The sequence below is a fragment of the Dermacentor variabilis genome, chromosome 4 (assembly GCF_050947875.1).
Source record: "Dermacentor variabilis isolate Ectoservices chromosome 4, ASM5094787v1, whole genome shotgun sequence".
NCBI lineage: Eukaryota > Metazoa > Arthropoda > Arachnida > Ixodida > Ixodidae > Dermacentor > Dermacentor variabilis.
Genome location: NC_134571.1, coordinates 7571388 through 7596608, shown reverse-complemented (window position 1 = coordinate 7596608; position 25221 = coordinate 7571388). Strand labels below are relative to the sequence as shown.

The 25221-nt window shown below is 44.0% G+C and overlaps 1 protein-coding gene across 1 annotated transcript in view; it reads right to left on the bottom strand.

The window, feature by feature from the left end:
• Positions 1-25221, bottom strand: part of pod1 (coronin) — a 166621-nt gene that overhangs the window by 20374 nt on the left and 121026 nt on the right. The window contains exons 20-23 of the mRNA XM_075688040.1: positions 21916-22054; positions 18254-18463; positions 10362-10497; positions 195-328 (exon numbers count right to left, since the gene is read on the bottom strand). Of these exons, the coding sequence (XP_075544155.1) occupies positions 195-328; positions 10362-10497; positions 18254-18463; positions 21916-22054 (619 nt within the window). The remainder of the gene's footprint in view (positions 1-194; positions 329-10361; positions 10498-18253; positions 18464-21915; positions 22055-25221) is intronic.

The window sequence follows — 25221 nt, the reverse complement described above, 5'->3', positions numbered from 1 at the left end:
AGTGCACGGCCATTTCCACAAGGCTATCAGGAAGGCCCACCTGGTGTGACACTGCCCAGAGGGAAATTCCTTACTTAAGGGGACTTTCTCCACGTTTGGCAAAGCGAGCTTTCCAAGTCTTTTCCATAACTGGATGACATCAGCAGTGAGCCAAGTTGGCCATGACCGAGTGTGTTTTAACAACCTGCACTTGCCTGTTCCTCTTTCTCCCTGTTGCTTTCGATGACTGAACTGGAGAGGGTAATGTCTCCTTCAAAGTCCAGGCTGACATCCTGTGGCAGCCTCGGAACATGAGGAGCAGGGGGCCGCACTTCAGGAGCCTCTGACACTGCCACAAAAAGACGAGAGGCATGTGAGCCAAGTCTTTCGCTACCAGCCGTAAAAACTAAATGTTGTCAAGAAATAAAAAGTAACAGAGGGCTTAATGTGAACAGCGCCCGCTGCATGCTGAAGGGCATTGTTGTTGCTAGTCACAACTATTATGTTTTCCATTTTGCACAAAAATTATTTACGTTATTTATATGACTTAGTTTGCTTAACTGATAAGTTGTGAATGGAAAAGATTATGAAAGACATTAAGAAATGACCAATAATAATGTTTAATACAACTCAGGTCTTGTGTTGTCCTTCTTTTACTGAAAATTTCAAAAAGGAAGCCTGTGAAAATCAAAACTAGAGAAAGCAAAAACACGTGGCAACACACCCACATGTCACCCATTCCACGAGTCTCAAACATAAACTTCAAATACGGAGAGTAGATTATTGCCCTGGTAACAGGCAATGACACTTTTTCCGCAACCCACCACCAGCTTCCACTACACATCTTTTGTTCTTATCAAATGTGAAGCCCTGGTCGAATGTGCACAAGATGCACAGTGTATACCAGAGGCTATTGAACATTATGTTTATATTTTACGTATTAATATTCACTCCTACTCTGTGGGGATGCGCGACTCTCGCGCATCCCCTGATATGTTTTGCCCTCATGGCACGTCTCCTGTAATCCGGCTTCGCCGCATGGCCTGCGTGATGCCCGCGGCAGTCGATGTGGTTGGGGCGCAGTGCGAGAGATGGCGCGAGTGTTGCGCTGCTAACGCCGCCTCACGGCAGGGTTACTTGGGGGCGCAGGGGAGAACAGGCTGCCTCTTGCCCGGGAGATCAGCGAACAGCGTGAACGTCCTGCGCGCCGACCCATGCTTCTGCGAGACTGCCTCGCGTGCCTGCCTTCGAACGCGCCACGGTTCGCGTGACAGTACGCGCGAACGACCAGGCGTTGGGATTCAGCATGGGGCGAACATATTTGCTCGCTATCCGGTCGCGGTGAGTCGGACTTCTAGATTTGTCGCGCGCCCATCGGCATGTTTTGTGGATAGCAACTCGGCTAGCAGGCATTGATCTATGAAAGGTGCAATAAATGCCCTTGTGACTGTTTGCATTACTGTGTTGTCGTTCATTTGTCCCAAGAGCACGGAGGAGAACCCCATAACTCTTACACTTCCTTGGCAAAGGTCTTCAATCATTTGTTGTAAGTCATACAAGTGTTGCTGAATGGGACAATGTGATCTGCAAATGGCATGTTCATGGGACGTTCCTCTTTGATACTCATTCCTAATCCTTCCTAGTTTGATAGGTTGGAACCTTTTTTATAAGCATGCAGTGAATTACATCGGAGAGTTTGTGTCTCCTTGCCTGACCACTTCCTTGATACGTACAGGAGAACCTCATTTATGCATTAAAAAAAGAATGCGAGGAAGAACTTACTAACCGTGAAAACACACAATCTGAAGTGATTGAAAAATTTGGCAGACTCAACTGTAGTTGACATCTACGTAATGCAAAGTGTTGCATGAATCATTGCAACTCACAATGCCGACGCGCGTCGAGCTGGTGGGGACCAAGCAACTGGAGATGTGCTCTGTCGTTTTGCTACTGCATAATGTTTTAAAACAACAACGAGAAATTGAAACAAAATCGAGCTGGTGGATGACGCCGGATTACAGTGCTGCCAGAGCAAAAGATGATGCTCACTTCGTGCCACCTGCAGCCGAGATCGGTAGTGCGTTTAGGTTATTGCCTATTAAGAGGGGACACGGCTTTCGCATCGAAATAAATGGTGAAAAAGATATATTTTCTGAAAATTACATTTTCAGTTTCTAAAACTTTTTTCTACCTTATTCCGAAATATCATTACTGTAAACCACATAGAAGTGCTCTAGATAATTTGTTGTATCAGCCATAGTGGCAAAAAATTTACCGGAAAACGCAAAAGAAAAGTGTTTTTCAGGTCACAATATCTCTAGAACGGCACAACCGAGTGCCGTTATGCTGGTCTCATCGTAAAGTGCATTTCTCCGTCTTCAAATCTGCCACTTTGGATATCTCCTCCATACAGAAACAAGTGCAAAAAAGCAAATGATTGAAGCAGAGTCCCATACAATAATTTGTATAGGGACTAGTGTCTACGTGATTTGCAATGGGGGATGGTTCAGACAGCATGGGACAGCAGAAGACGGCACACTTCCGCCCAGCCTTCCTCCCTCGCGTGTGCGATGTTGAGCCGCAACCGTAGGCTAACCCTCACAAGTTAGTTGTCAGCCTGTGTCGACACGGCAAAAGTCAGTTTTATCTGCCCGATTTTGACAAAAATTGCCGCTAATTTCATCTGCTGTAGCTGACAGTCTGTTGGAGCACAGTCCGTTAAAAGTGAACTTTGTTGCATCAACACAATAGGTAGAACACACTAAGGTGGAAATGTGGTCCTTTATATCCCAAAGTCTACTGTATGCAGGTCCGTTGTAACGAACGCAGACTGTAGTAGATTTCTAATCGAATATCTGAAAATTTTCCATGCAATATAATGCTTACAAATTTAGGACGAAAAAATACAGTGCTGCGCATGCTTGGAAATTTCCTAGCATTGAATAACAAGAATGTTGCAAGGTATTATTAACTTATGTATATAGAAATCAAAATACACTGAGCTCTCGATAAACAAACGCCACATTCACAAACTTTTCAGAAATCCCCTGCTGATTTCTTATGGTTTCAATGTAAAAATATTACAGTACTGTGAACTTCAGAATATCAAACTTTTCAGAATAACGATTGTTATTCAGTTTCTGTGTCATGTTAATGACCCCTCAGTACTACAAACTAACATTACGGAATCTGGGGATTCTTAAGACTTCCATGTATCCTTCACAGCAGCTGGAACAGTAGGCTAGCATACGACAAAGCGCAGAAAGCAGACGCCGCAGTGCACGGGTTTGGAAAACCTGAGACTGCGTTCAATAAAAAAACATGGGAGAGAATTCCTTTTTTAATCTATTAGTCGACGATGCATCGGGTTTTGCGAGCGCATGCTACACCCAAGCAAGTATTGCCTACAACGCAGGCCGCGAGTCATCTTTCGCCATTCTTTCTGTGCCTGCCTCTTTCTTTCACACTTTTCTGCGGCCATACTAGCTACATGCACAGAGAAATGTCACCTCCGTACTCATGGCGATGGCACACCGTCGCACTTTGCACTTTCCGGATGGTGTCGTTTACGCACGCTTGCACTTTGAAATAGTTCAGGTGTTCGCCTCAAGTGAGACAGTTACAGTGCTCCCGGCAAGGAATGTAAAAAGCAAACAAACAACACAAGACATTGCGCTTGGAAGTGCAATGTTTGCTTGGGTGGTGTGTGGTGGTGGAATCTATGGAAAATAGCAACAACGCAGGCAGAGAACCAACAGCAACGTTTTGTGGATAGCTCAAATGGTCACAAATTATGAACTGATGGGTTGATGGGAGGAATAGTTAATTTTGGGGCTTTCACTATAAGGACCTTTCATAATAACGAATGGTTTTTGGTGTTCCTGCGTGATTTATTATATTGAGATTTGACTGTATAGAGTATGGTCTACTTTTAATAAAGGGAAGACAAAATTAGTCTGTCAGCACTGATCACAGCTCATTTCTTGTATATGAAGGTCAGAAAAATATTTATCGGTAAATTTCTACTGAATAGAATCAAGTTTTGTTTTTGCTTTTTCCCTTCTGAAACTAATGAATTAGTGATGTTCTGTTGTACTGAATACCAATGAGGTTCTCAGTTTAATAGTGGACCTGTGTTTTGCAGCAATCCTTAAATTATTGCACAGAAATTTTTTTCTTTTCCGTTCTTAAAATACAGAAAGGCTAAAACAACTTTACAGCATTTGGGTTACCGTAAAGCCAATCTGTGCTACAGTCAAAAGAACCGCACATTACGACTTGATAACTGCTCTGCGCGTAGCTTGTGCCGACGGTAAGAGCAGACCCTGTCCATGCCATTTCATTGCCAGGTTCAGCGTGATTCAGAGTGGGCATGGCAGCAGCCTCAGCGGCAACATGCTAAGGAATCCCTTCTGTTTTGTACTGCAGGTTGTGGCAGTTCTGCTGCAAACCGAGCCAGCATTATGCGGTTGTTCTCCCGCTGCACCACTCAGCAATGAAATCCTGGGGGCGTATCCCATGTCATCGACACGTGCCAGTGACATTTGCCTCGTGGAAGATTCGCCGGAACATCGAAGATTCGCCGGAACATCGAAGATTCGCCGGAACATCGCCGCCAACTATCATCGCCGCATCTATGCGAACTGCGTCTACGTCTGACCACCATGACCCGCTTCCCCGCTATAAAAGGCCAGACCACACCGAGCTTCACCAGTGGGCATGGCAGCAGCCTCAGCGGCAACATGCTAAGGAATCCCTTCTGTTTCGTACTGCAGGTTAATCAGTACTTACCTACTAAATGCTATCGAAGCGATGATCGCTTCTTAGTGCTGCTGCCCTGCCAAATATCTTTTTTAAATGTTTTCAATTATGTCTTTTCTATGCCAAGCGACTTGCTGGTATGTGCTGATATAGAAGCAAATCCGGGTCCTACAGAAAAAGAAATGCTTTCCCAATTACTGATCGGCCAGGGAAAGTTGACCACATTTGTGGAAGCCTTGCAGAGTTCTCAAAACGATATTGAGAAGAACATTTCAGCACTGACCAAACGCATAGAAGGTTTCGAAAAACAGCTGGCTGGTTTGAACGCACCGAACAAACGTGTCAAAACAATGGAGGACACTGTTGCGAAGGTTGATAAACAGTTATCTGCTCTCATTTCTAAAGTCGACGACTTAGAAAATAGGAGTCACAGAAACAATTTAGTTATATATGGGCTACCTGACGATGATGAAGAGACAGTAGCTGGGCTTGAAAGTAAGGTAGTGACTGAGGTCTTTCAGGACAAATTAGGATTAACTGTCTCCGGCATTGAGAGGTGTCATAGAATTGGTCGCAAATTTAAAGATAAGAAACGCCCCGTAATACTCAAATTTTTGGACTACCGAGAAAAGGCGTCAGCATTGAAATCCGCGCACAAACTAAAGGGTACCGAAATATCAATCTCTGAAGACTTTTCCACCAGAACACGAGAAATACGAAAGCACCTGTGGAAGAGTGCTGCACAAGAAAAGGCTAATGGAGCCAAGGTGAAACTAATGCACAATAAATTGTCCGTTGACAATGTAATGTACGGCTGGGATGAAGTTAAAGGTGCCTGTTATAAGCTGAGTAATAAAAATAACCGAAAGCACAAGCCCATTCCTAAATCACTGAAAATACTAAATGTAAATTGTAGAAGCTTATTAAACAAAATTAGTGATTTGGAAGGAATTTTACTTTGCGAAGATCCTGACATTGTGGTCTTAACCAAGACATGTTTAAATGATACCATTTACGATAGTGAATTTGTGCCGGCTTCCTACAGTGTACTTCGGAAAGACCGTGGTGGTAAAGGTGGAGGAGTTGCCATACTCTTTAAAGAATATTTAAATATATTGAGCATGCCTGAAGTGCCTAATATTGAATGCATTTTCTGTAAGGCATACCATAACAATGTCCGGTATATTGTAGGAGCACTGTATAGGCCGCCTGGATCGCCTGTCGTGGTCTTGGATAACCTTAAAGATTATATGACAACCTTTATTAAGCTAAATTATCGCATTATTTTAACAGGCGACTTCAATTTGCCGGATATTGACTGGTCAACATTCGCACTCAAAACACATAATGACGAATCAAGTGAGACAATGCTTGATATAGCTTTCTCGTTTGACTTGACGCAAACTGTAGAGCACCCCACCCAAATACAAGGGAATTCAAAATCTATTTTAGACCTCTTCTTTGTTTCTGGAACAATCCTCGATGCAACTAAGTGTGTAGTGATGCCTGGTATCTCCGATCACCAGGATGTTCTCCTGACCCTTTATGGCATGACTCTTGATAAAGTTTGCCCTAAGATGCATTTTAGAAACTTCTCCCATGCTGACAATGTTTCCTTTATTGATGTTCTTTCCTTTAATTTTGATGCATTTTGTAATAACACTGCAAGTGTTCAAGAACTCTGGGACCAGTTCAAGGCCATGGTAGAGTATTGAATGTCACATGCCAGTTATTGTTAAAAAGAAAACAAAAAACCCATGGATTTCTCGGGCGACACTGCAGCTAAAAAGAAAACTGAAGCGCATGAAACCGAAAAGAAAAGAAAACATTCTTTCTCCGCAATTGGAACAAAATATAGCTTTCCTTAGTTCTCAGCTCAAAAAGCAAACGGCCATTTACAAACAGCATTACTTTGAAAAATGTTTGCCCAAATTTATATCAGAGTCTCCTGAGAAATTCTGGCGTTCGGTTTCCCCAACCTCAAAGACCCACGATCAGTTTGAAATCAAAGGTGTTCTGGTCAGTGATGCACATGAACTATCTAATGCCTTCAATGAACATTTTAAATCCTTATTTGCTAACGACAATAACATCTTTCCAAAATTTGAAGCCTCACTGCCACCTTTGGAGGATCTTGTCATTAGTGAGCATGGTATCTTAAGTATGCTGCTTAACCTTGAGGTAAAGAAATCACCTGGACCGGACAACATACCTAATGCCTTTTTGAAAAGATATGCACAATGGACATCTAAATATTTGTTTGTTTTATTTACAAGGTCCTTGTGTGAAAGTCAAATCCCAAGAGAGTGGGGGACTGCCAGAGTGAAACTGCTTCACAAAAGTGGAGACAAGCGATTGATCAAGAACTATCGCCCAATTTCGCTAACATCGACTGCTTGTAAACTACTTGAGCACATAATTCACAATCACATATCAAACTTCCTCAAAGCTAACAATTTCTTTACTAAATATCAGCATGGATTCAGGAGGGGTTACTCAACTTGTACACAGCTAGTAGAAACTATACATGATTTTTCCTCTTCAATTAACAATGGAAAACAGATTGACGCCGTGTTTATGGATTTCTCGAAAGCTTTTGACACGGTCACTCACGAAAACTTAATTTATAAGTTAGACACAATACTTGATAACAAACAATTAGTAAAGTGGATTTAAGCCTACCTTTTAAACAGGGAACAATTCATTGTTTTTATCAATAATTGTTCTGACAAGCTTACAGTTCACTCTGGCATCCCTCAGGGCTCTGTTCTTGGGCCTCTATTGTTTTTAATATATATTAATGATATTGTGTCTAACACTCCTGTGAAAATTAGGCTTTACGCTGATGATTGTGTCATTTATACAGAAGTAAGAAGTGTCTCAGATCAAATACTACTAAATAGCGCGTTGCAAAAAGTTTCTGCATGGTGTGAATCATGGCAAATGTCCATTAATTTTGAAAAAACTGTATTGATGAGGATTACTCACAAAAAGAATGCCTTACCATTTGATTACAGTATTAATGATGTGACACTTGCAGAAGTAACAGAATATAAATATCTAGGGCTCTGGGTCACTAACAATCTCAGCTGGAACAAACATATTGATTTCATAACGTGTAACGCTTTTCGTAAATTGTTTTTCTTAAGACGGGCATTGCGGTTATCCACTCCATCTGTCCGCCTCCTTGCTTACAGATGTATCGTCTTGCCTACCTTAGATTATGCTGCTATCATTTGGGACCCATTCACTAAGACTAACATAAACAAAGTAGAGAGGGTTCAAAGGAGGGCTGCTCGGTACATATATAATAATTACCGACGTACATCAATAACACATCTTTTAATCAAAGCTGGTCTGCCGACAATGAATGAGCGATATCGTTCTGCAAGACTTAAATTCATGTACCAATTAATTAAAGGACACTACAGAACCGAACTCACCCATTTAGTTCATTTTTCGTCTGGGTATGCGACCCGACAACGACATCAGCTAACTTTAACTCCTTTTCGCATCCGTAATAACTGTTTTAAATACTCATTTCTTCCACAAACTATTACCAATTGGAATAACCTCACTAACAATGAAGTGTTGCAACCGTCACTAACGTTATTCGCTCAACATATTGCCTAGTCTGTGTTACTGCATTTTATCACTTTACTGTTCTATTGTGTATTTTATTTTTTACTGTTTGATATCTTGTTCAAATGTATTCATGATGCTGGCTGCAGAGCTTCAACCTGCACCCTTATTTCTTTTGTTTCCATTTTGCCATTTTTGTGAAAGTGCCTAATTCTTTTTCCCACCCTGCTGTAATCCCGATACCGAGATTGCAGTATCAATAAATAAATAAATAAATAAATTTGCCACCTGAGAAAAAATCTGAAATTTGGAGGGTCACGGCAAGTTTGCGCTATGCTTGCCCCATCTTCATTTTTGTGCAAATTGATGCAAAGACATACTATATGGTGTTCTCAAGACAATCCTATTTGGGATTGAGAGTACTACAGTAAACCTTGTTAAACCATACCTGCATAAACAGTAACTTCGTTTTAAAGGTAGTAAAGTCAAATCCCCGACTCAGCAGCTATTGAACATAATGTGTTTTGTATTCACATAAACCGTACCAGGTTGTTGCGTGCCTATCGGTTAACGAGTAGTGTTTCCACTTTTTGTCGTGTAAACACGGCAATGCGTCATCTCCATCGGGCAGCCCGGCAGAACAACAAGCCTCAGAGATCAGAACGGCCTCCAAGTGCCTTGTGCATTCGGGCGTGAAGCCACATCTACCTCAACATCATTTCTGTGCCGTGCCGCCGTTCCAGAGAGCATTGTGGCATTGTGCAAACAAGGACTCGCGTCATGCCGAATCTCGGATAAAAATGACGCCGGGTGCTCAGCATAGAAGAAAAATTAGACATCGTTCGTGCTATCGAATGTAACACGAAGTTGGCGCTGGCACGCGACAGGGATCTACTGTTGACTATGGTGTGTGGCATTTGGAATGCGAAGAAGTTGCTCGGCAGCGCTGCTGTGACCGCGAAGAGATGTTGGCTGTGTCGGCTACGAGGTTCAACTTTTCACCATCATTGCCTCTGTTGTTGCCCAAGTGTCGACTAGCGACAGCAATGAGGACAACACGGAAAGAGACAGCACGGGCGATTCACGCCCAACAGTGGCAGAATCTGCGCATTACGTCAGCCTCATGACTGCAATCATCACGACGAGAACAGCACCCTGCAATGAAAAAGGCGCCCCGCAACTTCTGCAGCGCTACCGCCCGCAAGCACGCAGAACATGCAACGCCAACGAGGAGTCTGCCACGCGAGTGTTTGCTGCGAAGAGGGGGCTGGCTGAAAAGCTGACTCGCAGCTTCAGTAAGTTTGAGGCCGCTGTCGTCGCTGCTAGGTCACCGTGGCATCAAACGAAAATAACACTTTAGTCACACGAAGTGAATAAATACTGCATGTTTTATCCCCTTTCATCGCACTCTCTCCAAGTTTCGTTTTTAACAGGTAAGTGGGCGATCTCATGCTATTTCGGTTAAGCAGCACTACCGTTTAGTACATACTTTTTCTGAGCTCCGGCCAACTGCGGTTTAACGAGGTTTCACTGTAGTTGTTTTCGAAGTGCCGCATACCTAGTCTATTCTCACAATTTCTACAAGCAGCAGGAAATAGTTGTGTGCTATGCACTGCCGCATGCATACACCACCACAACAAAGTTAATTTGCCAAAAATTTTGGCTTTTGTAGCTACCGATGAATTAAAGCTTTGTCTGTTCAAAGTGCAATTTGTGAAATTGATAATATAAGCAGACCAAATTTAGTGAGATAATTTGACTGTTACATCTGAAAAAATGTTGTGTGCATAGATCCGATCTGTACTGTATATATTACATCTGTAGAAGTGTTTTGAGAGATTGGCAACACTCATTGCTATGGAGCATTCTTTGTGGCCAGCTGCCACAAAAGCTGCCATTACTTTTGAGAAGGTTGCACGAAGAAGCAATCAGTTATGTAACTTCAATTTAGAATTCAATACATGACTTGACAGCAATTTCTGCTGTATATCTAGCTGAGCATACAAAAAGAAACGAGAACCCTAATTAGCAGGACGCACAGCATTCCATGTCAGGAGGCCGAAGGCTGACAAATTTCGGTGCCCGTGTCACTCCCGAGAACCACTCCTTGCTTGTCAGGGCCGGTTCCCAGGTCACACGAGTGTCTGGGAACAGGTCATCCTGGAACAGCTCAGACTGAAAAATAAAAAGCACAAATTAACGGCCTCACCACGACAAATTCAGAGTCACTTTGAGCGAGTGCACTTTGCATTAGCATGATTTGCCGAAAGCCACTGTGCAGTGCACTTGGTACCGACTTCGCTGCATGAAAGTGTGTAGCCTCCACAGAAGTGCTTAAAAAACAATAAAATACAGTCTATGCTCGTTACAACGAACCCACATAAAACAAACTTTCAGATCTAACGGAACAGATTTCAAACTTAGTTTGTTCTACCTATTTTATTAATGCAACGAATTCTGAGGCCGCGCTACAATGGACTACAGGCTGCAGTAGACAAAATTAGTGGAAATTTTTTTCGAAATCTGGCGTATAAAAAGTACTTTTGCTTTGTGGACACAGGCTGACAACAAACTTGACACCGCCGTTGTCTGTGCACTTTGTGGGATCTCTCACACCCATGCTCTTGGGACAAAGGAACGACAACACAGTAGTGCAAACAATCACAAGGGCATTTATTGCACCTTTCATAGATCAATGCCTGCTAGCCGAGTTGCTATCCACAAAACATGCCGATAGGCGCGCGAAAAATCTAGAAGTCCGACTCACCGCGACCGGAAGCGAGCGAATATGTTTGCCCCATGCTGGATCCCAACGCCTGGTCCTTCGCGTGTATGGTCACGCGAATCGTGGTGCGTTCGAAGGCGGCCACGCGAGGCGGTCTCACAGAAGCATCGGTCGCCGCGCGCGCGGAATGTCCGCGCTGTTCGCTGACCCGCCGGGGAAGAGACTGCCCGTTCTCCCCTGCGCCCCCAAGTAACCATGCCGTGAGGCGGCGTTAGCAACGCAACACTCGCGCCATCTCTCGCACTGCGCCCCAACTACATCGACCGCCGCGGGCATCACGCAGGTCACGCGGCGAAGCCGGATTACAGGAGACGCGCCATGCGGGAAAAACATATCAGGGGACGCGCGAGAGTCGCGCATCCCCACAACTTAAGCCATGGCAAGTTTAAATTTCAGCTGGCAACATTGGTGGCCTCTGGCTAAGCCCAGCCTCTAGCCAAGCTAGCCTGAGGGCATGTTGATCATGCGCAGTGTGTTATTACTTGTTGATGCCATTTTGTCGTGTTCTCGTGCTAGTTACTTGTGCCAGACTGCAGTTGCTGAGATAATGGCCTCCAAAACAAGGAAGCAAATTTCACTAAGCGACAAGATTAAAATTGTGAATGCACGTGCGTGTGGTGAAGAGCAGGCGGACATCGCAAAAACAATGTGGGCTGTCGAAGAAGACCGCGAGTTCAATTGTGAACAACAAAGGCATTGCTGGCATGCAAATGTTGGGGGAAATTAACCTTAAGTGCATCCGGCTCCGTGAGGCAACATAACCGCAATTTCGACGTGGCTGCGCGATGTGCGAGCTCGCAATATTCCAGTGAATGGACTACTGTTCAGGAAGTGAGTGGAATATCTAGCCATGGTCCTTGGACACAACGGTGTCAACTTCAGCGACAAATGGCTGGTGCATTCCAAGGTGAGGCAAGGCATGACATTCATGCAAGACTGCGGTGAACCAAACAGCATAAGTGCGGACGCCGCTTCCAACTGGAAAAGAAATGAGCTGCCAATACTTCTTGGCAGGTACGAGGACAAGGGGATCTTTAATGCAGACGAAAGTGGTATGTTTTATAAGGTTAAACCGAATAAAACGTACACGGTTTCTGGCAACCGCTGTCAAGGTGGTAAGCAGACCAAGGAGCATTTGACCATGCTCTTTTGTTGCAACGTGGACGGGACAGAAAAAATAACACTGGTGTTTATTGGAAAATCAAAACATTTTGGTGCCTCGTGGCATGTAAAGAATATGTCAGTTGACTGGACTGCCAACACGAAGGCGTGGATGATGAAAGACCTTTTAAACGCCTGGCTGCTGCAGTTCAATAGGCAAATGAGCAGAAGAGGAAGGTGTTGCTTTTTTTTTGACAACTGGTTAAGCCACATGAAGCCACCCAAGCGCGATGCAATTGAGCTGGCTTACTTTCCCCCAAATGTGACAATGGTACTCCAGCCAATCGATCAAAGTGTCGTGCACTCTGTGAAGGCTGCCTACTGTACATGCCTTGTCGAACGCCTGCTCTATGACATGCAAAATAGTTGGGAATCGAAAATAGATGTCAAATTCCCAGTCGAACTGTTGGCGAGGATTTGGTAACAGCTGAAAACTGATGTCATCAAAAACTAATCAAGGGAAAATCAGACATCCACCTGTTCGTAGAAACTGCTACAAAGGCGGCTGCCCCGGAGAGGCGGTGGTCCAGGGTTCGAGTACCGGACCAGGACGAATTTTTCTTCAACTCTGAGGCTTTTCTTTTGAGGAACCCATATGGGTTTCCTTTGTAGCTGCTACGACTGATTTTCCCTTTATTAATTACTTCTCTCCACCTTGCGGGTTTCCGCAGAACTACTACGTCAAACACTTGCCTTTGCTTCATGTTGTCGACAAATTCGACTTCGCCCTGCCATCATCTAGCCGCCTGGTTAGCTCAGATGGTAGAGCGGCTGCCCCGGAAAGGTGGTGGTCCCGGGTTCAAGTCCCGGACCAGGACGAATTTTTCTTCAACTCTGAGGCTTTTCTTTCGAGGAAACCGTATGGGTTTCCTTTGTAGCAATTGTTACGACTGATTTTTACTTTATTAATTACTTCTCTCCACTTTGCGGGTTTCCGCAGAACTACTACATCATCAAAAACTGTTTCAGGAAGGCTGGTTTTGAGAGGAATAATGAGACTGCCTGCAGGGAGTCATCTGTCCTAGATGATGAGCCATCAGACCCATCAGTGTGACCTCGGGTCAGGGAGGCATTCAGAGCAGAGAGCTTCTCCGACTTTATCACACTTGACAGCAGTGCTGTCGACAATGAGCAACTGACGGACAAGGAGGTGAGAGCCATGATCGAAGGCTGTTCTGAGCTGTCATCAGATGACAGCAAGAAAATGAGCCACATGCAGTCAGGCTGACTTCACAGCAAGTGATTGACCACATAGAAGAAGTGAAAGAATACCTTCAGCAGCAGCAAGATGACTGTATGTTCAAGTGTTGCAGCTGACTGAAATGTGGTGCAAAGTGACTGCATCCTCCCTCATGGACAGTTGCCAATCTCTCATCACAAAATTCTTTTCGAGCTAAATGTGAATAAAAAGCATTTGTTTTATACGTATGGAAGGTACACAAACGTCTGAAAGTACACAAACGTTTCGCCAAACGGGTGGAAAGTACACATGCATGTCTTCGTGAATGGTCCACCACCCTTTTTTTTTTTTTTATCTGACGATGTTTCATGGCATTCCGGCAGTAGTTGAAACATGCAGCGACTGTTTGACGATCTTTTGGCGTTTCAGCAGTGGCCTCCAGTTTCGGATATTATGAACTTCGGATAAAACGGACATATTTTGTCGGATTATCAGGGTCCGTTGTAACGAGAGTCGACTGTACCTAATGAAGAGTCAGCCCCTTTATCGATATCAAGTATCCCCTCTCCGTACCATCTGCAATGAAAACTGCCATTTTTCCTGTGCTCCCCTTATTTATGACACTTTCTTGTCTTGGCTTGTGACAACTGATCATGCTGATTTGGATACGACGACTCATTTTACTTCAACTAAGATCCATGCTAATACAACTTTACTATAATCTAGTGATATTTTTCAAATAATGCCTCAAATAACAAAAACATCATGTGCCCATGGATCTGCACGTTGACCTTGCTATCGATTCCAAATGATGCTTTCCTTGTCAGTGCAGCAAGATGCCACAAAAGTGAGACTCAGTACGGAGAATTATTTAATGTTACAGTAAGTTTGCCTGTGTGACCGAGGTATAACGAGAAACAATGTAATGCCGCTATGTACAGTGAACCAAAGAAAAACAATATGAACACCTGATCACGAAATATATAGCTTGACTCCTGTTTGCAGTGTGACAAAGCTTATGACAGATGATGCCACACTTCTTTCTTATGGCAGAGATTTGTAATGTGTGACAATCAGAACACATTCAGTGTGAAGTATTAACCATGCAGCCCCAGTTACCACAATGACTAATGCTTTTTATGAAGCTTCTATTCCCCTGCAAAGTCTGCTCGCAGTACCAAAGTGTTTCACCACAAAGCTTTCACATCTTTTGGAATTGTCACAACACTTCCGAATCAACTAAAATATCATAAAAGTAAAATCTCGTTAATTCAAACATGCTTAATTCGACTTGTGGTTTATTTGAACTGATGCCGTGGTCCCATCAAAGTTATGTGTACTCCAATGGGAGAAAGCGCCCGGTAATTTGAATGCACAAGCATCTGCGATAGTTCATTCGAATGTACCGCACTCCGACAATGGTCTCAGCAGCACGCCAAATCACGTGGTGGTGCTTCCAACCAGCACTGCACTGAACTCGCCATAGAGGAAAAGTTTAGGAGAGACCAGACCCCTCAACGCCACGTACCGGCGAAAAAAAAAAGAAAAGCTGTGGCGGAAATTTTATCCTTTCTCAAATGGCAAGGTCGCCGTTTCTGCACCCTGCTGTAATGCCCCAGCCACATTAGCGGAAAAATGCGTGCCCTGGAAGGGATCGGTCCTGGGTCGATTTATCGCAGCTCACTGTTGCGGGAAGCGAGCCACAAGTTGAGGAGACCAATGAGAGCGGCCCCTTCAGTGACGTACACGCAGGAAACTGGTGGCATGTGGACTTGCCCGACTGCCCTATTCGTGCTCGCATCTGGTTCAGCCGGACTGCTTGTTTCGCAGTATCGTCTGCTCGCATCAGCTCTAGCTTGTTTTGGTTGGCTTGGTTTGGCCTTGTTCGCACTTGTTTTGATTGTCATGGTTTACGATTGTTTCTTTTACAATGACGAGTCTAAACAGAGACGTCACGATGGAAAGGTTGTTGGAGACAGTGCACCACGTGTGATTCTGTACAAGACGGACCCTGAATACAAGGACGCGAAGGCGACACCCAGTACCTCATTCTTCCTGTCTTTTGAATGCGGCGATGCGGCAACAGAAGGGACCATACCAATATAATTATGATCAGTAGCAATGACTTCGTCATCTTCATAAGACATGACACGTTAACAACACAGGACGAAGAACGTAAATGCAGCGCCAATCTCTCGGCACACGAAGGAAAGAGCACGCGAGCACACAGAGGGAAGCAGCGGCAGAAAAGCCATCAAGCTGGCAGAAAAGCAAATCCGCTTCCCTCCCGCCCCTCCTGGCAACTGCGCTTCCCTTGCCCTCACTCGCAACTCCATTGTAACTCCCCCACCTTCAAAGGTACGCCTCCATGCTGGCGCCGCTGGCCTGGCACCAGCTTAGCCCACTCCCTAAAGCTTCATTTTCTGCTGTTATCGGAAAGCTAGTGTTAGTATGCGTGGGCAGTTTCATGGTCCTCACTCGCTGTGTGCTTGCATGCCGCAATATTTCGTGCCTCGCACTGTTCGTGCATCGTGCTATGGTGCAGGAGTACTTCAAGAACGAGTCCTTCTTTTAAGTCAAACTTCTTTCAATTCGAACAAATTTTCAGGCCCCTTTGAGTTAAGATTATCGAGATTCGACTGTATCAGCAACGTAAGTATGCAAAGAAGAGGTTTCTGAAATGATCCCAACCAAGCCGGCACAAGAATGGAACACTGTTGCATTCATCATGGAAAACGCTGTAGGTCTCCGTAGAGATTTACAATTCTCAGGTTATGTTACCTTTGAATTAGTAAAGGCAAGGCACAGAAGACCAGGACTCAAGAAGAAGAACACAAATGACAGGACTGGCGCCTTGCCTTTACTAATCCAAGCATGAACCAACTAGCCCAAGCAAGAGTTTTACATGTCACCTTTGGTAATCACTGTGCCAGTATGAAAGAGAGCTCCAGATGTGCATTAATTAAAAGGCAGTCCATGCTCCTGCACTAAATAGAAAGCTATAGGAAGGGCATTTTTCTATAATACACAGTAAACACCAGTGAGTAAGGTTATGGCTTGTATGTTTGCAGGAAGCACTGTTTGAACAGAGATCAGTATATTTACACAATTCTAACGCACCCCCCAGTCTAGTGCGCACCTAATTTACTTGAGTTTAATGCATGAAGTTTACGGGTTTGTGAATATTCAAAACTATCGAATAACAAATTGAAGTGCCCTATTCGATTTGAAGACCGAATCGAATAGTCATTATTAGTAAATGCGAATACCTTTCGAATACTTTTTGAATATTTGAAAACGTCAGCTGCGCCCAATTAAACACACAATTGGAGCAAAAGTACAGTAAGTTTTCACCCCTGCAGGTGCAGTTCAACAGAAAACATGAGAACTTGCATAATGATGCAGCAGGGGAGGGGGGGGGGGGGTATTCTGTAAATGTACACCGAGTGAACATGTCCATTTTGTCTGCTGCTGAAGTGCTGATTGACTGGGAGTGCCTGTATACTTCTGATGCACAACCAAGCCCAGCCAATGAGGACTTCCGCACCAGACGAAATGAAAATGTCCACTAGGTGGAGACTTGCAGAATACGGTACTCCCCTCCCCACCGGCAACATCACTTATTTAGCCATACTTAATAGGCTATATATACAGCCATCATTTGCACTCTCTGAAGAGTTCTGTGCATGCGAAGAAACTACTTGTTTGCTCCTAATGCTACATTTGTGCTTTTAATAATGCTTCATAACATGCTATGTAATAACATAAACTTGCAAACTTTAAGAATACTAGCATGTAAACATTGTTTTATATTAATTGTGATAACGGCTGTTCACTATTCAAAAACTGTTCGATATTCTATTCAATTCTGGCACTATTCAATTTGTATTAACATTCGGTCTCAAAAATCACTATTCGCAAACCCCTATAAATGTCTACTTGAAAGTAACATGCCCCCGGTTTATAAAAGAAAAATATAGCATGCTCCCAACATATGTGGTCAGAAAAAACTAAATGTGCAGAATTTACCTTCATGGAAGGTTTTTTTTCTTTTTTATAAGCTTTCATAATGACAGCGGCGTGTCACTGTTGCCATTTGCGCTTGATTTCCACAAATACTAAGCACACAGGGGGAGTATTCTCTAGCAATCACTTTTAGACATACTACTATCACTTTGGCAAGATATTACACTACTCCCCATTGGACTTGTCATAGTATGCGGCCGAGAGTGTTCCTGGCACTGCGCGCAGATGGCGAGCTTGGAAACACTTGCGAAATCTCGCAAAAGTGACAGTATCTCTGAAATCAACTGATCAAGAATACAGCTCCAGATCGTAGTCAAACACAAAATACGTTCATTTTGTGTTTGACTACATCCACAGCAACCTACACGATAATGTGTTCTGTCGCCGTAGTATAATGGTGATGACGCTGCATCCGAAGGCTCTGATAGTAGGCTGTTGCCAATGCAGCAAACGTGGTTTTGGTTTCGCATACACATGTAACACGCAGGCAATATTCAGACATATTTTTTCAAAATAAAGGTGCATGTTAGATTCGTGTAAATATGCCAAGCCTTCCCCTTCATAATGTATCAGTGTGTAAAAAGAAGCCTCATAAAACAGACACAAGTTTGGGAAAATGCATTTGATTCAGTGACTGCCCAGCAAGCCTGCTACTTTTATCAGACAGATGGGGGTTTTCTGCATCTCTCGTAAGCGATTTACTTCAAGTGCCTTCTTAATAGGTACGCTCTCACTGTTCCATGATGTACAACCTAGTAGGTGGTAGGCAGGGCACTGACCCGGAGTCTTGGCACACGGAAGGACAGCGGCTCCACATTGCTGGTGGTGAGCCGAAAGGCACAGGCAAACTCCACATCAGCCACGTTGCAGGCCAGCTTGGGCAAAAAGGCCACAGCCTGGTGAGGCCCACCTGTGCACTTGTAGTGTGACAGTGGGAAGAAGTGCGGGGCGTCCAAGGCAACCTCAAATGCAAAGATGGTGGAGTCACCCTGCACAACACATCACAGAATGAACTTGGTAGATGCCGTTACTTGCGATGTTCATCCACAGAAGTGAAGAAAGGGAATTACATATACATCTCTATGACTCTAGTGTAATCTGAGAGACCACTTTTGATCATATGGCATGACGACTAGACCAAATGGGAACAATGCAATTGATGGTACAAGTGAAAGCAGAAAGGACCAGACACTGTATCCTATGTTGATCACTTTCGCAGATACCGCTGAAACTGATACCGCTCAAACTGAAGCCATTGGTACCGCTCAAACTGAAGCCATTGCTTGCTCAAGTGAGATACCATGCTGCACACTAGATCCTGCAAAAGGAGCGGTTCCATTTGCAGGATCTAGTGTGCAGCATGGCATCTCATTTGAGCAATGGCTTCAGTTTGAAATATAATTCCCATTGACGGTGCAATAGGATTAATATTTGAGCTGAATCTTGGATAAAAGCAGCACAAATTGTACATATGACAACAGCACTGAATCATCTCATAGTCAGGCATAAGCTGCTGCTTTATTCTAGGATAACAAGGCGAGTACTGTGTGCTATTGGTCCCTTCCTGCTTCCCATACTGGCATCAGTTACATCGCATAGACTCATTTCATCATTTTTTGCACCACACTGGCACAGATTCAATGGCAGCTATGGTTGCAAGCATTTGATTGCGATGTAATGGATTTATTCTCAAACATATTAGATGACCAAAGAACTCAATCTTACCCAAACTACAATAGCACATAGCACACGCAGTAAAAATAAAACAGCAAAACTGGCCATTTGAAGTATCCACTGAACACAATACAATATACCTGCCCAATGGAATGGTTGAATAATGAAGAGCACTACTGGCATTATAGCAGAAACTATATACGAGCTGTCGACAAAACAAGACCACAACATTGGTGCTATTAAATGTTTGTTAATAACCACCCAATAAATAAAATTCTACGATTCTAGCACTGTACTCGGAACAGTAAAGGTGATATGAAAAGAGAAATATACATGGCACAATATTTAACGAACGGAAGCTTGAAAGGGACAGAATGCAGTTACAGGAGAAGAAGGAGAAAAAAACATTTACCGTATTTATTCGAATCTAGGCCGATAGCTTTTTTTCAAATAATCATGTGCCAAACTCTAGGGTCGGCTTAGATTCAAGGATTTTTAAAAAATGCGCCAAGTTGTAATTTAAAATGATAGATATGGTGCATAGCTAGCGTCATCTAGAAAAGTCAGTATTGCAGCCGCTATTAGCCGTGCTAGTAGCCAACTGAAGAACACGAGCGACGTTGCTATTTTGACCTGTGTCGTATCAGCGTGCAGTGTGGCACTATCGCAATGACACTAAACAGGCGATGCCACTATAATGCCGCTTTCAAACGAAAAGTTGCCCTAGCTGCAGAGGCATCGTCAAATGTTCAAGCCGGGCAAGACTTCAGCATAGATGAGAAAAACGTCCGTCGTTGGAGGGGGCAACTGGAGACGCTTTTTGCGTGTGCCGCAATGAGGAGATGACAGCAATATGAAAAATAAGCGCGCTATAAGCTGTACACCGAGATCGTGCCGCGTTTCGATATGAGCCGTGCCGCACTGTCTGTCTGCGCATGCATGGGCACGTGGAAGCGAGCTTGCGCATGTCCGCAAGCACGTGTGTGGTCTGGTCTATAGCGACGAGGCTAGCACCGATGATAAAGTGGAGCGAGTTTGGCATATTCACATTAAATAAATGTTGTTTTCACTTTGTGAACGCTGTCCTCACTTTTTTTGTTCAGCCTACATTCAAGGTAAGCTTTTTTATTTTTTCTGGCTTCGGACATTCAGGGGTCAGCTTAGAATCGGGGCCAGCCTAGATTCAAGTACTTACAATATTTGTGGCGATGCTTTGTCCACATAGTCACTGTTACAGAGGAGAACGTTAGCCTTAGTATGAATGACAATACAAAGAGATTGGGAGTAAAATTGTTTAGGTGCAACATTAAACGCAGCAACTTTAGTAGCGATTTATTCACTCCTAACCTAAATGTCATCAATGAATGGTAAAACATATATGTTCAACAAAGGCAATAAATTTTAGACTTCCTACAAGAAACACTTTGCCCCTGTGTGGACTGTGCACCCTGGTGGTGGAAGGCATTGGGTGAAGTTCTTGCGCTGCAATATAATGTGAAGATGAACTTTTGACGCTTAAGAATATAAAAAGAAAGAATATTGCCACGTAGTAGCGATGGCAAAGTACACAGTAACAATACTGTGAATGATGAAACTAACTTTTATTGGGCGAACCTGTGCCCACAAAAACAGGCTACACTTAAAGCACAATAGTGGCGAACACAGTCGGCGATCGTTGAAATATCATCTGCCGATCAAGCACATCGGCTTTTACACACGAGTCATCGAAGGTTCCAGAGTAATCACTGGTCCCTGCATGTCGTCCAGAAAATTCAACGCAATTCGTATCGCACATGCAATGTGGTTACACAAGCTTTGGTGACAACAGAAGACGGGTAAAAACATTGATAACATTCGAGAAACTATTTATACATTCGGGTACGTCCCGCGCTGAGTGATAACATTTGTTAGACGGTGAAAAGCGGTTACGTGGGAAAGATAAACAAGCACAAGTGTCAATATGCTGTTCCCTCTGCCTGTCTGTCCTGTGCTTCCGATGCTTTACAGCATGGAGGAAAGAAATTATAGGAGAGGCCTCGGCTAGCCTGCCTCATGTAAGAGAGTGTGGCGGAAGTCACATGGCATTTTTTGGAAAGGAGCACTGGGACTGGTGTACCAAATGTCAATTCTGCCATAGCAACCGCGCTCCTGAAGCTCTTGCTGCTGCTCTAGGCCTCTGAAAAGTGAAGTTTTTTAAGCCTGTGCCTTTCTTGAAGCACATTCTGTTCATGAGACAATGTGACTTAGTAGCATGTGTGTAAGATTTAAAGTTGTGTTTAGGGTCTATGAGTGCAAGTGTCAGCCAGCAACAGAGACAATAAAGTAATCACAGCGCAAGTCTTCGTCATCTTCTTCAACGTGTCAGAGAAAAGCACAGGAGCGCGTCTGCTTCACTAAAACTGTTACAGAAGTTTCGTAGGCTTTGTTCTGACACACATCGGCAGCACACACTTCCAGCGACTCATAGCAATGCGAGTTCAAAGCTCGCACCTATCTGCTCTGGCGAGCTGATTGGAGGTGTAAAGGTAGATGGCACATGAACTTGGCTGCATTTCTGGTTTCAAAAATGTGACATCAGGGCCTCTCCTATTTCTTTTCTTTCGTCCACGCTGTGCAGTGATTTAATTATGCCAACAAGCACAAGTAGACACCCTTGTTACTGCCCACAAGGACCCATCATCAATATGTGGTGGCACTAAAGCAGCAGCAGGTTGACACACACATCCCACATGGTCTCTACTCTGCATGCAGAAAAGGCAAAGCGCACCTTTCCAGAGAGAAACAGTGTGGAGCTGTCCTCATCATAGAAGGGAATCAGTATGGCTGGGCTGACATCGATGCCCTCTGTCGTCAGGGGGGCGGAGAGCGACCTGGCTTCATAAAGACTCACTTGCCGTTCAGAGACTCTGCAAAAGGCACAATATCATCGCTGCAGCTTGGCCACATGGCTAATCATTCACAAGAGTGCTACGTGTGCAAGACACCGCAAGAGTGCCAAATGTGAGTGCAATTCTTGCCCTGGCACAGCGCGTGGGCCTTTAATGTGCCGCAGTTACTGCCAAAAAAGCATGACGACAACAGCCAGCTAACTTTAGCATGCACATTGTTTGGCAACAGAATGCTTTAACACATTCTGTCAATATGCATGTAGGTCAAAGTACCAAGACAGGCTTTCTTAGAACAACACCTGTACATACCTACCAACCTGGCGAGATAAAAAATCAGGAGACATTTTATTCGCGCCAACGGGAGGGGGGGGGGGGGGGTCGTTCAAACTTTCAGGCAGTGTTCGGCGAGTCCTTTTGCAGGGACCTTGCAGTAGCAGACTTTTATCACTTCAAAAATTTGTCGGAGTAGCTTTGCTCAAAACATGGTCCAGACTGACAGCCTTTCGATAGCAGCAGGTGTTGGAGGGTTGTGTTGCACATCGATGAGCGGAATTCAGTCCTAGTTTTTCATGCTGTGCTAAAGATACTCACACACTGCGTAGCACAATTAAGTCCAGCATCACCTTAGCAACTCAGTAAAACATGTTTTCCATCAGTGTTTTTCATTTTTCCAACCATAGACCCCTGCACATCCCACCTTTCTTCACTCAGAATGTCCTCTGGAAAACTGTACACCTGTAGAGTGGTAAACTAAGCTTCGAGAGCATCTAAAGTGTCTTCAGGAGATTCATTGTAATCTTGGGGCAGCAGCTGAGGGAAACTCTGAATAAAGAAACGAAGACTCGAAAACGATGCCTGTGAAATAAATTTCAAGTTGGCCACCTCTACATTCCTCAGAGTTGCGTCCACATCCATAACGCTTCGCCTCGTCACATTTCAGAACATTTTAGAAGAGAAGAAGAAGAGGCAAAACGTGGTCGCTGACACTAAGGGGTAGGCTGTGTTTGGCGAGGAATCCCGTAAACAGGCACTCGACACGTACGACACTGTTGTCGCAGTTGTTCCGGAAAAAGTTCACTATGTTGTCTTGCTGTTCAGCGGTGCGAACACAGCTTTGACGCTTCGCCGTAGAAATGTGCAGTTTGAAGTCGCCTTTGCCACAGTGAGGCACGCTGACGTCGCATCCACACGTTGTACAAAAGGCAAAATGTTCTCCTTTCCTTGATGTCATAAAGCACGGAAATTCAGAAGTGTGAGATGACAAAAACTTCTGTAAATACCTTTTCTTGGGCTTTGATAGCGCCATATATGGCATCAAGCAAGAAACCTTGAAGCACAGCATCAAGGTTTCTAACTTTACATGGTGCACCGCACACACGGCCTAGCCAACACACAAACAGCAGTAACAACGCACCATGGAGGAATGCATGCATGAAATGCAAGAGCTACATTGGCTCTGGCTTTGGTTGGCTTACTAGGCACCATAATCGGCTTCTTAGTCGATGATACCGATGGTGCTAGTGCAGCCGTTGTCGGTGATGCTGACGATTACGATGTGGCTGCAGATTCCATGGTGCCGGTTTTGCAAAAACCATTATGGCGTGAACAGGGACTACTTTTCGGGAGATATAAGACAGTGATCGTACAATCAAAAAGTTCAGTAAAAAAACTGGAGTCTCTCGGGCAAATCGGGAGGGTTGGCAGGTATGCTTGTGTGTGCGTGCATGCATGCGGGTCCATGCAATTGATACCATGTTAATATCACAGCTAAGTTGAACCAGCAATGTTCCAGAAAGAGAAAATTTGCAATTTTAGAGGGATTTTCATGTAAAACTGCAGGGAAAAATAAATCTATGCAAGATTGCACAAAATGCAATGTTGATGCAAAGTTTAAGTGCCAATGAGGGAAGAGTAAACAAAAAATACTTTCTATAGTTGTCAAGTTAATGCACTGGTTAAAAAAAATTAAATTATGGGGTTCTACATGGCAAAACCATGATCTGATTATGAGGCATGTCGTAGTGGGGGACTCTGGAAATTTGGACCACCTGGGCTTCTTTAATGTGCACCTAAATCTAAGTACACGGGTGTTTTCACATTTCGTCCCCATCAAAATGAGTCTACCAATGCACTGGCCACAGTTTAATGAGATGTAATTAGGTAATTATGATTAAAAATTATCACCTCTGCCAGCCCTGAAACTAAAGCCTTTGTCGACGGCTTAATGGAACTTTTAGCTGAAAGAATACTTTAACCCTTTAATGCCGGAATTATAAAAGGCATGGCAGAAAAAATTGTTGCGAGAAATTTTACCATAATTTAGCCTGCATAATCAAATGCCACCAATATTTTGCGTGAGGACTGAATTTTCTATTAACTTTGGGGTATATTGTGAATCTGCAACATATGACAAATAGGAAAAAAGAAAATTTTTCACGCATATTGCAAGAAAAAAAGCTAGTTTGTGACTCTTCACAACTTAAATGGAACAAAACTTTATTTTGCACTAAAGATGACCACATATTTACAAAATGGGCAACACGACTTTTACAGGTAACCTATGGCTGGTGAAAATACTGAAAACGGTTGGCACTTTAGTTTACACAAAGGTGCACATTGCACTTTGCGCATGTAAAGAACAATCTGTCCCTTGCATCCTGGTCGACTTGCACGGTTGGAATGTGCTGTTGTTGGCTGGCCAGTATCTGGTGCCGTCAGTGCTAACACAGGCTACAGGCAAGGCACGTAGCCAGGAGGAGATGGGGAAGGGAAGGAGTGCACGCACCAGGCACGTGCCCTCTGCCTCCCAAAATTTTCTGCATACCAGAGATACCTGACAGCAGATGACATGCGACAACACCCGCCTGCCGCACCCTCCTATTTTGGCCAAGTGCAGGCCCGTACCCCCCGAAAAGAAATTCCTGGCTGCGCCACTGGCTAAAGGCACCGACTTCACAGGACTTCTCTTCTTTCTCAGGCAGTTGTCACTACTCACGTCCTCTGGCGAAAGGTGTGTGCGCAGCTTCTTTCTACTGTAAAAGGAACAAACTTTCCCTGCCAATAGGCAAACCAGTTTTTAGGTTTTTGCACAATTTGTAGCTCCAGCCAGCGAGTGCCAGAAATGCCGAATGTCACGAATTCGCGACATACAGTACCCAAAGTGATAATGAAAGAAGTTACTGCAA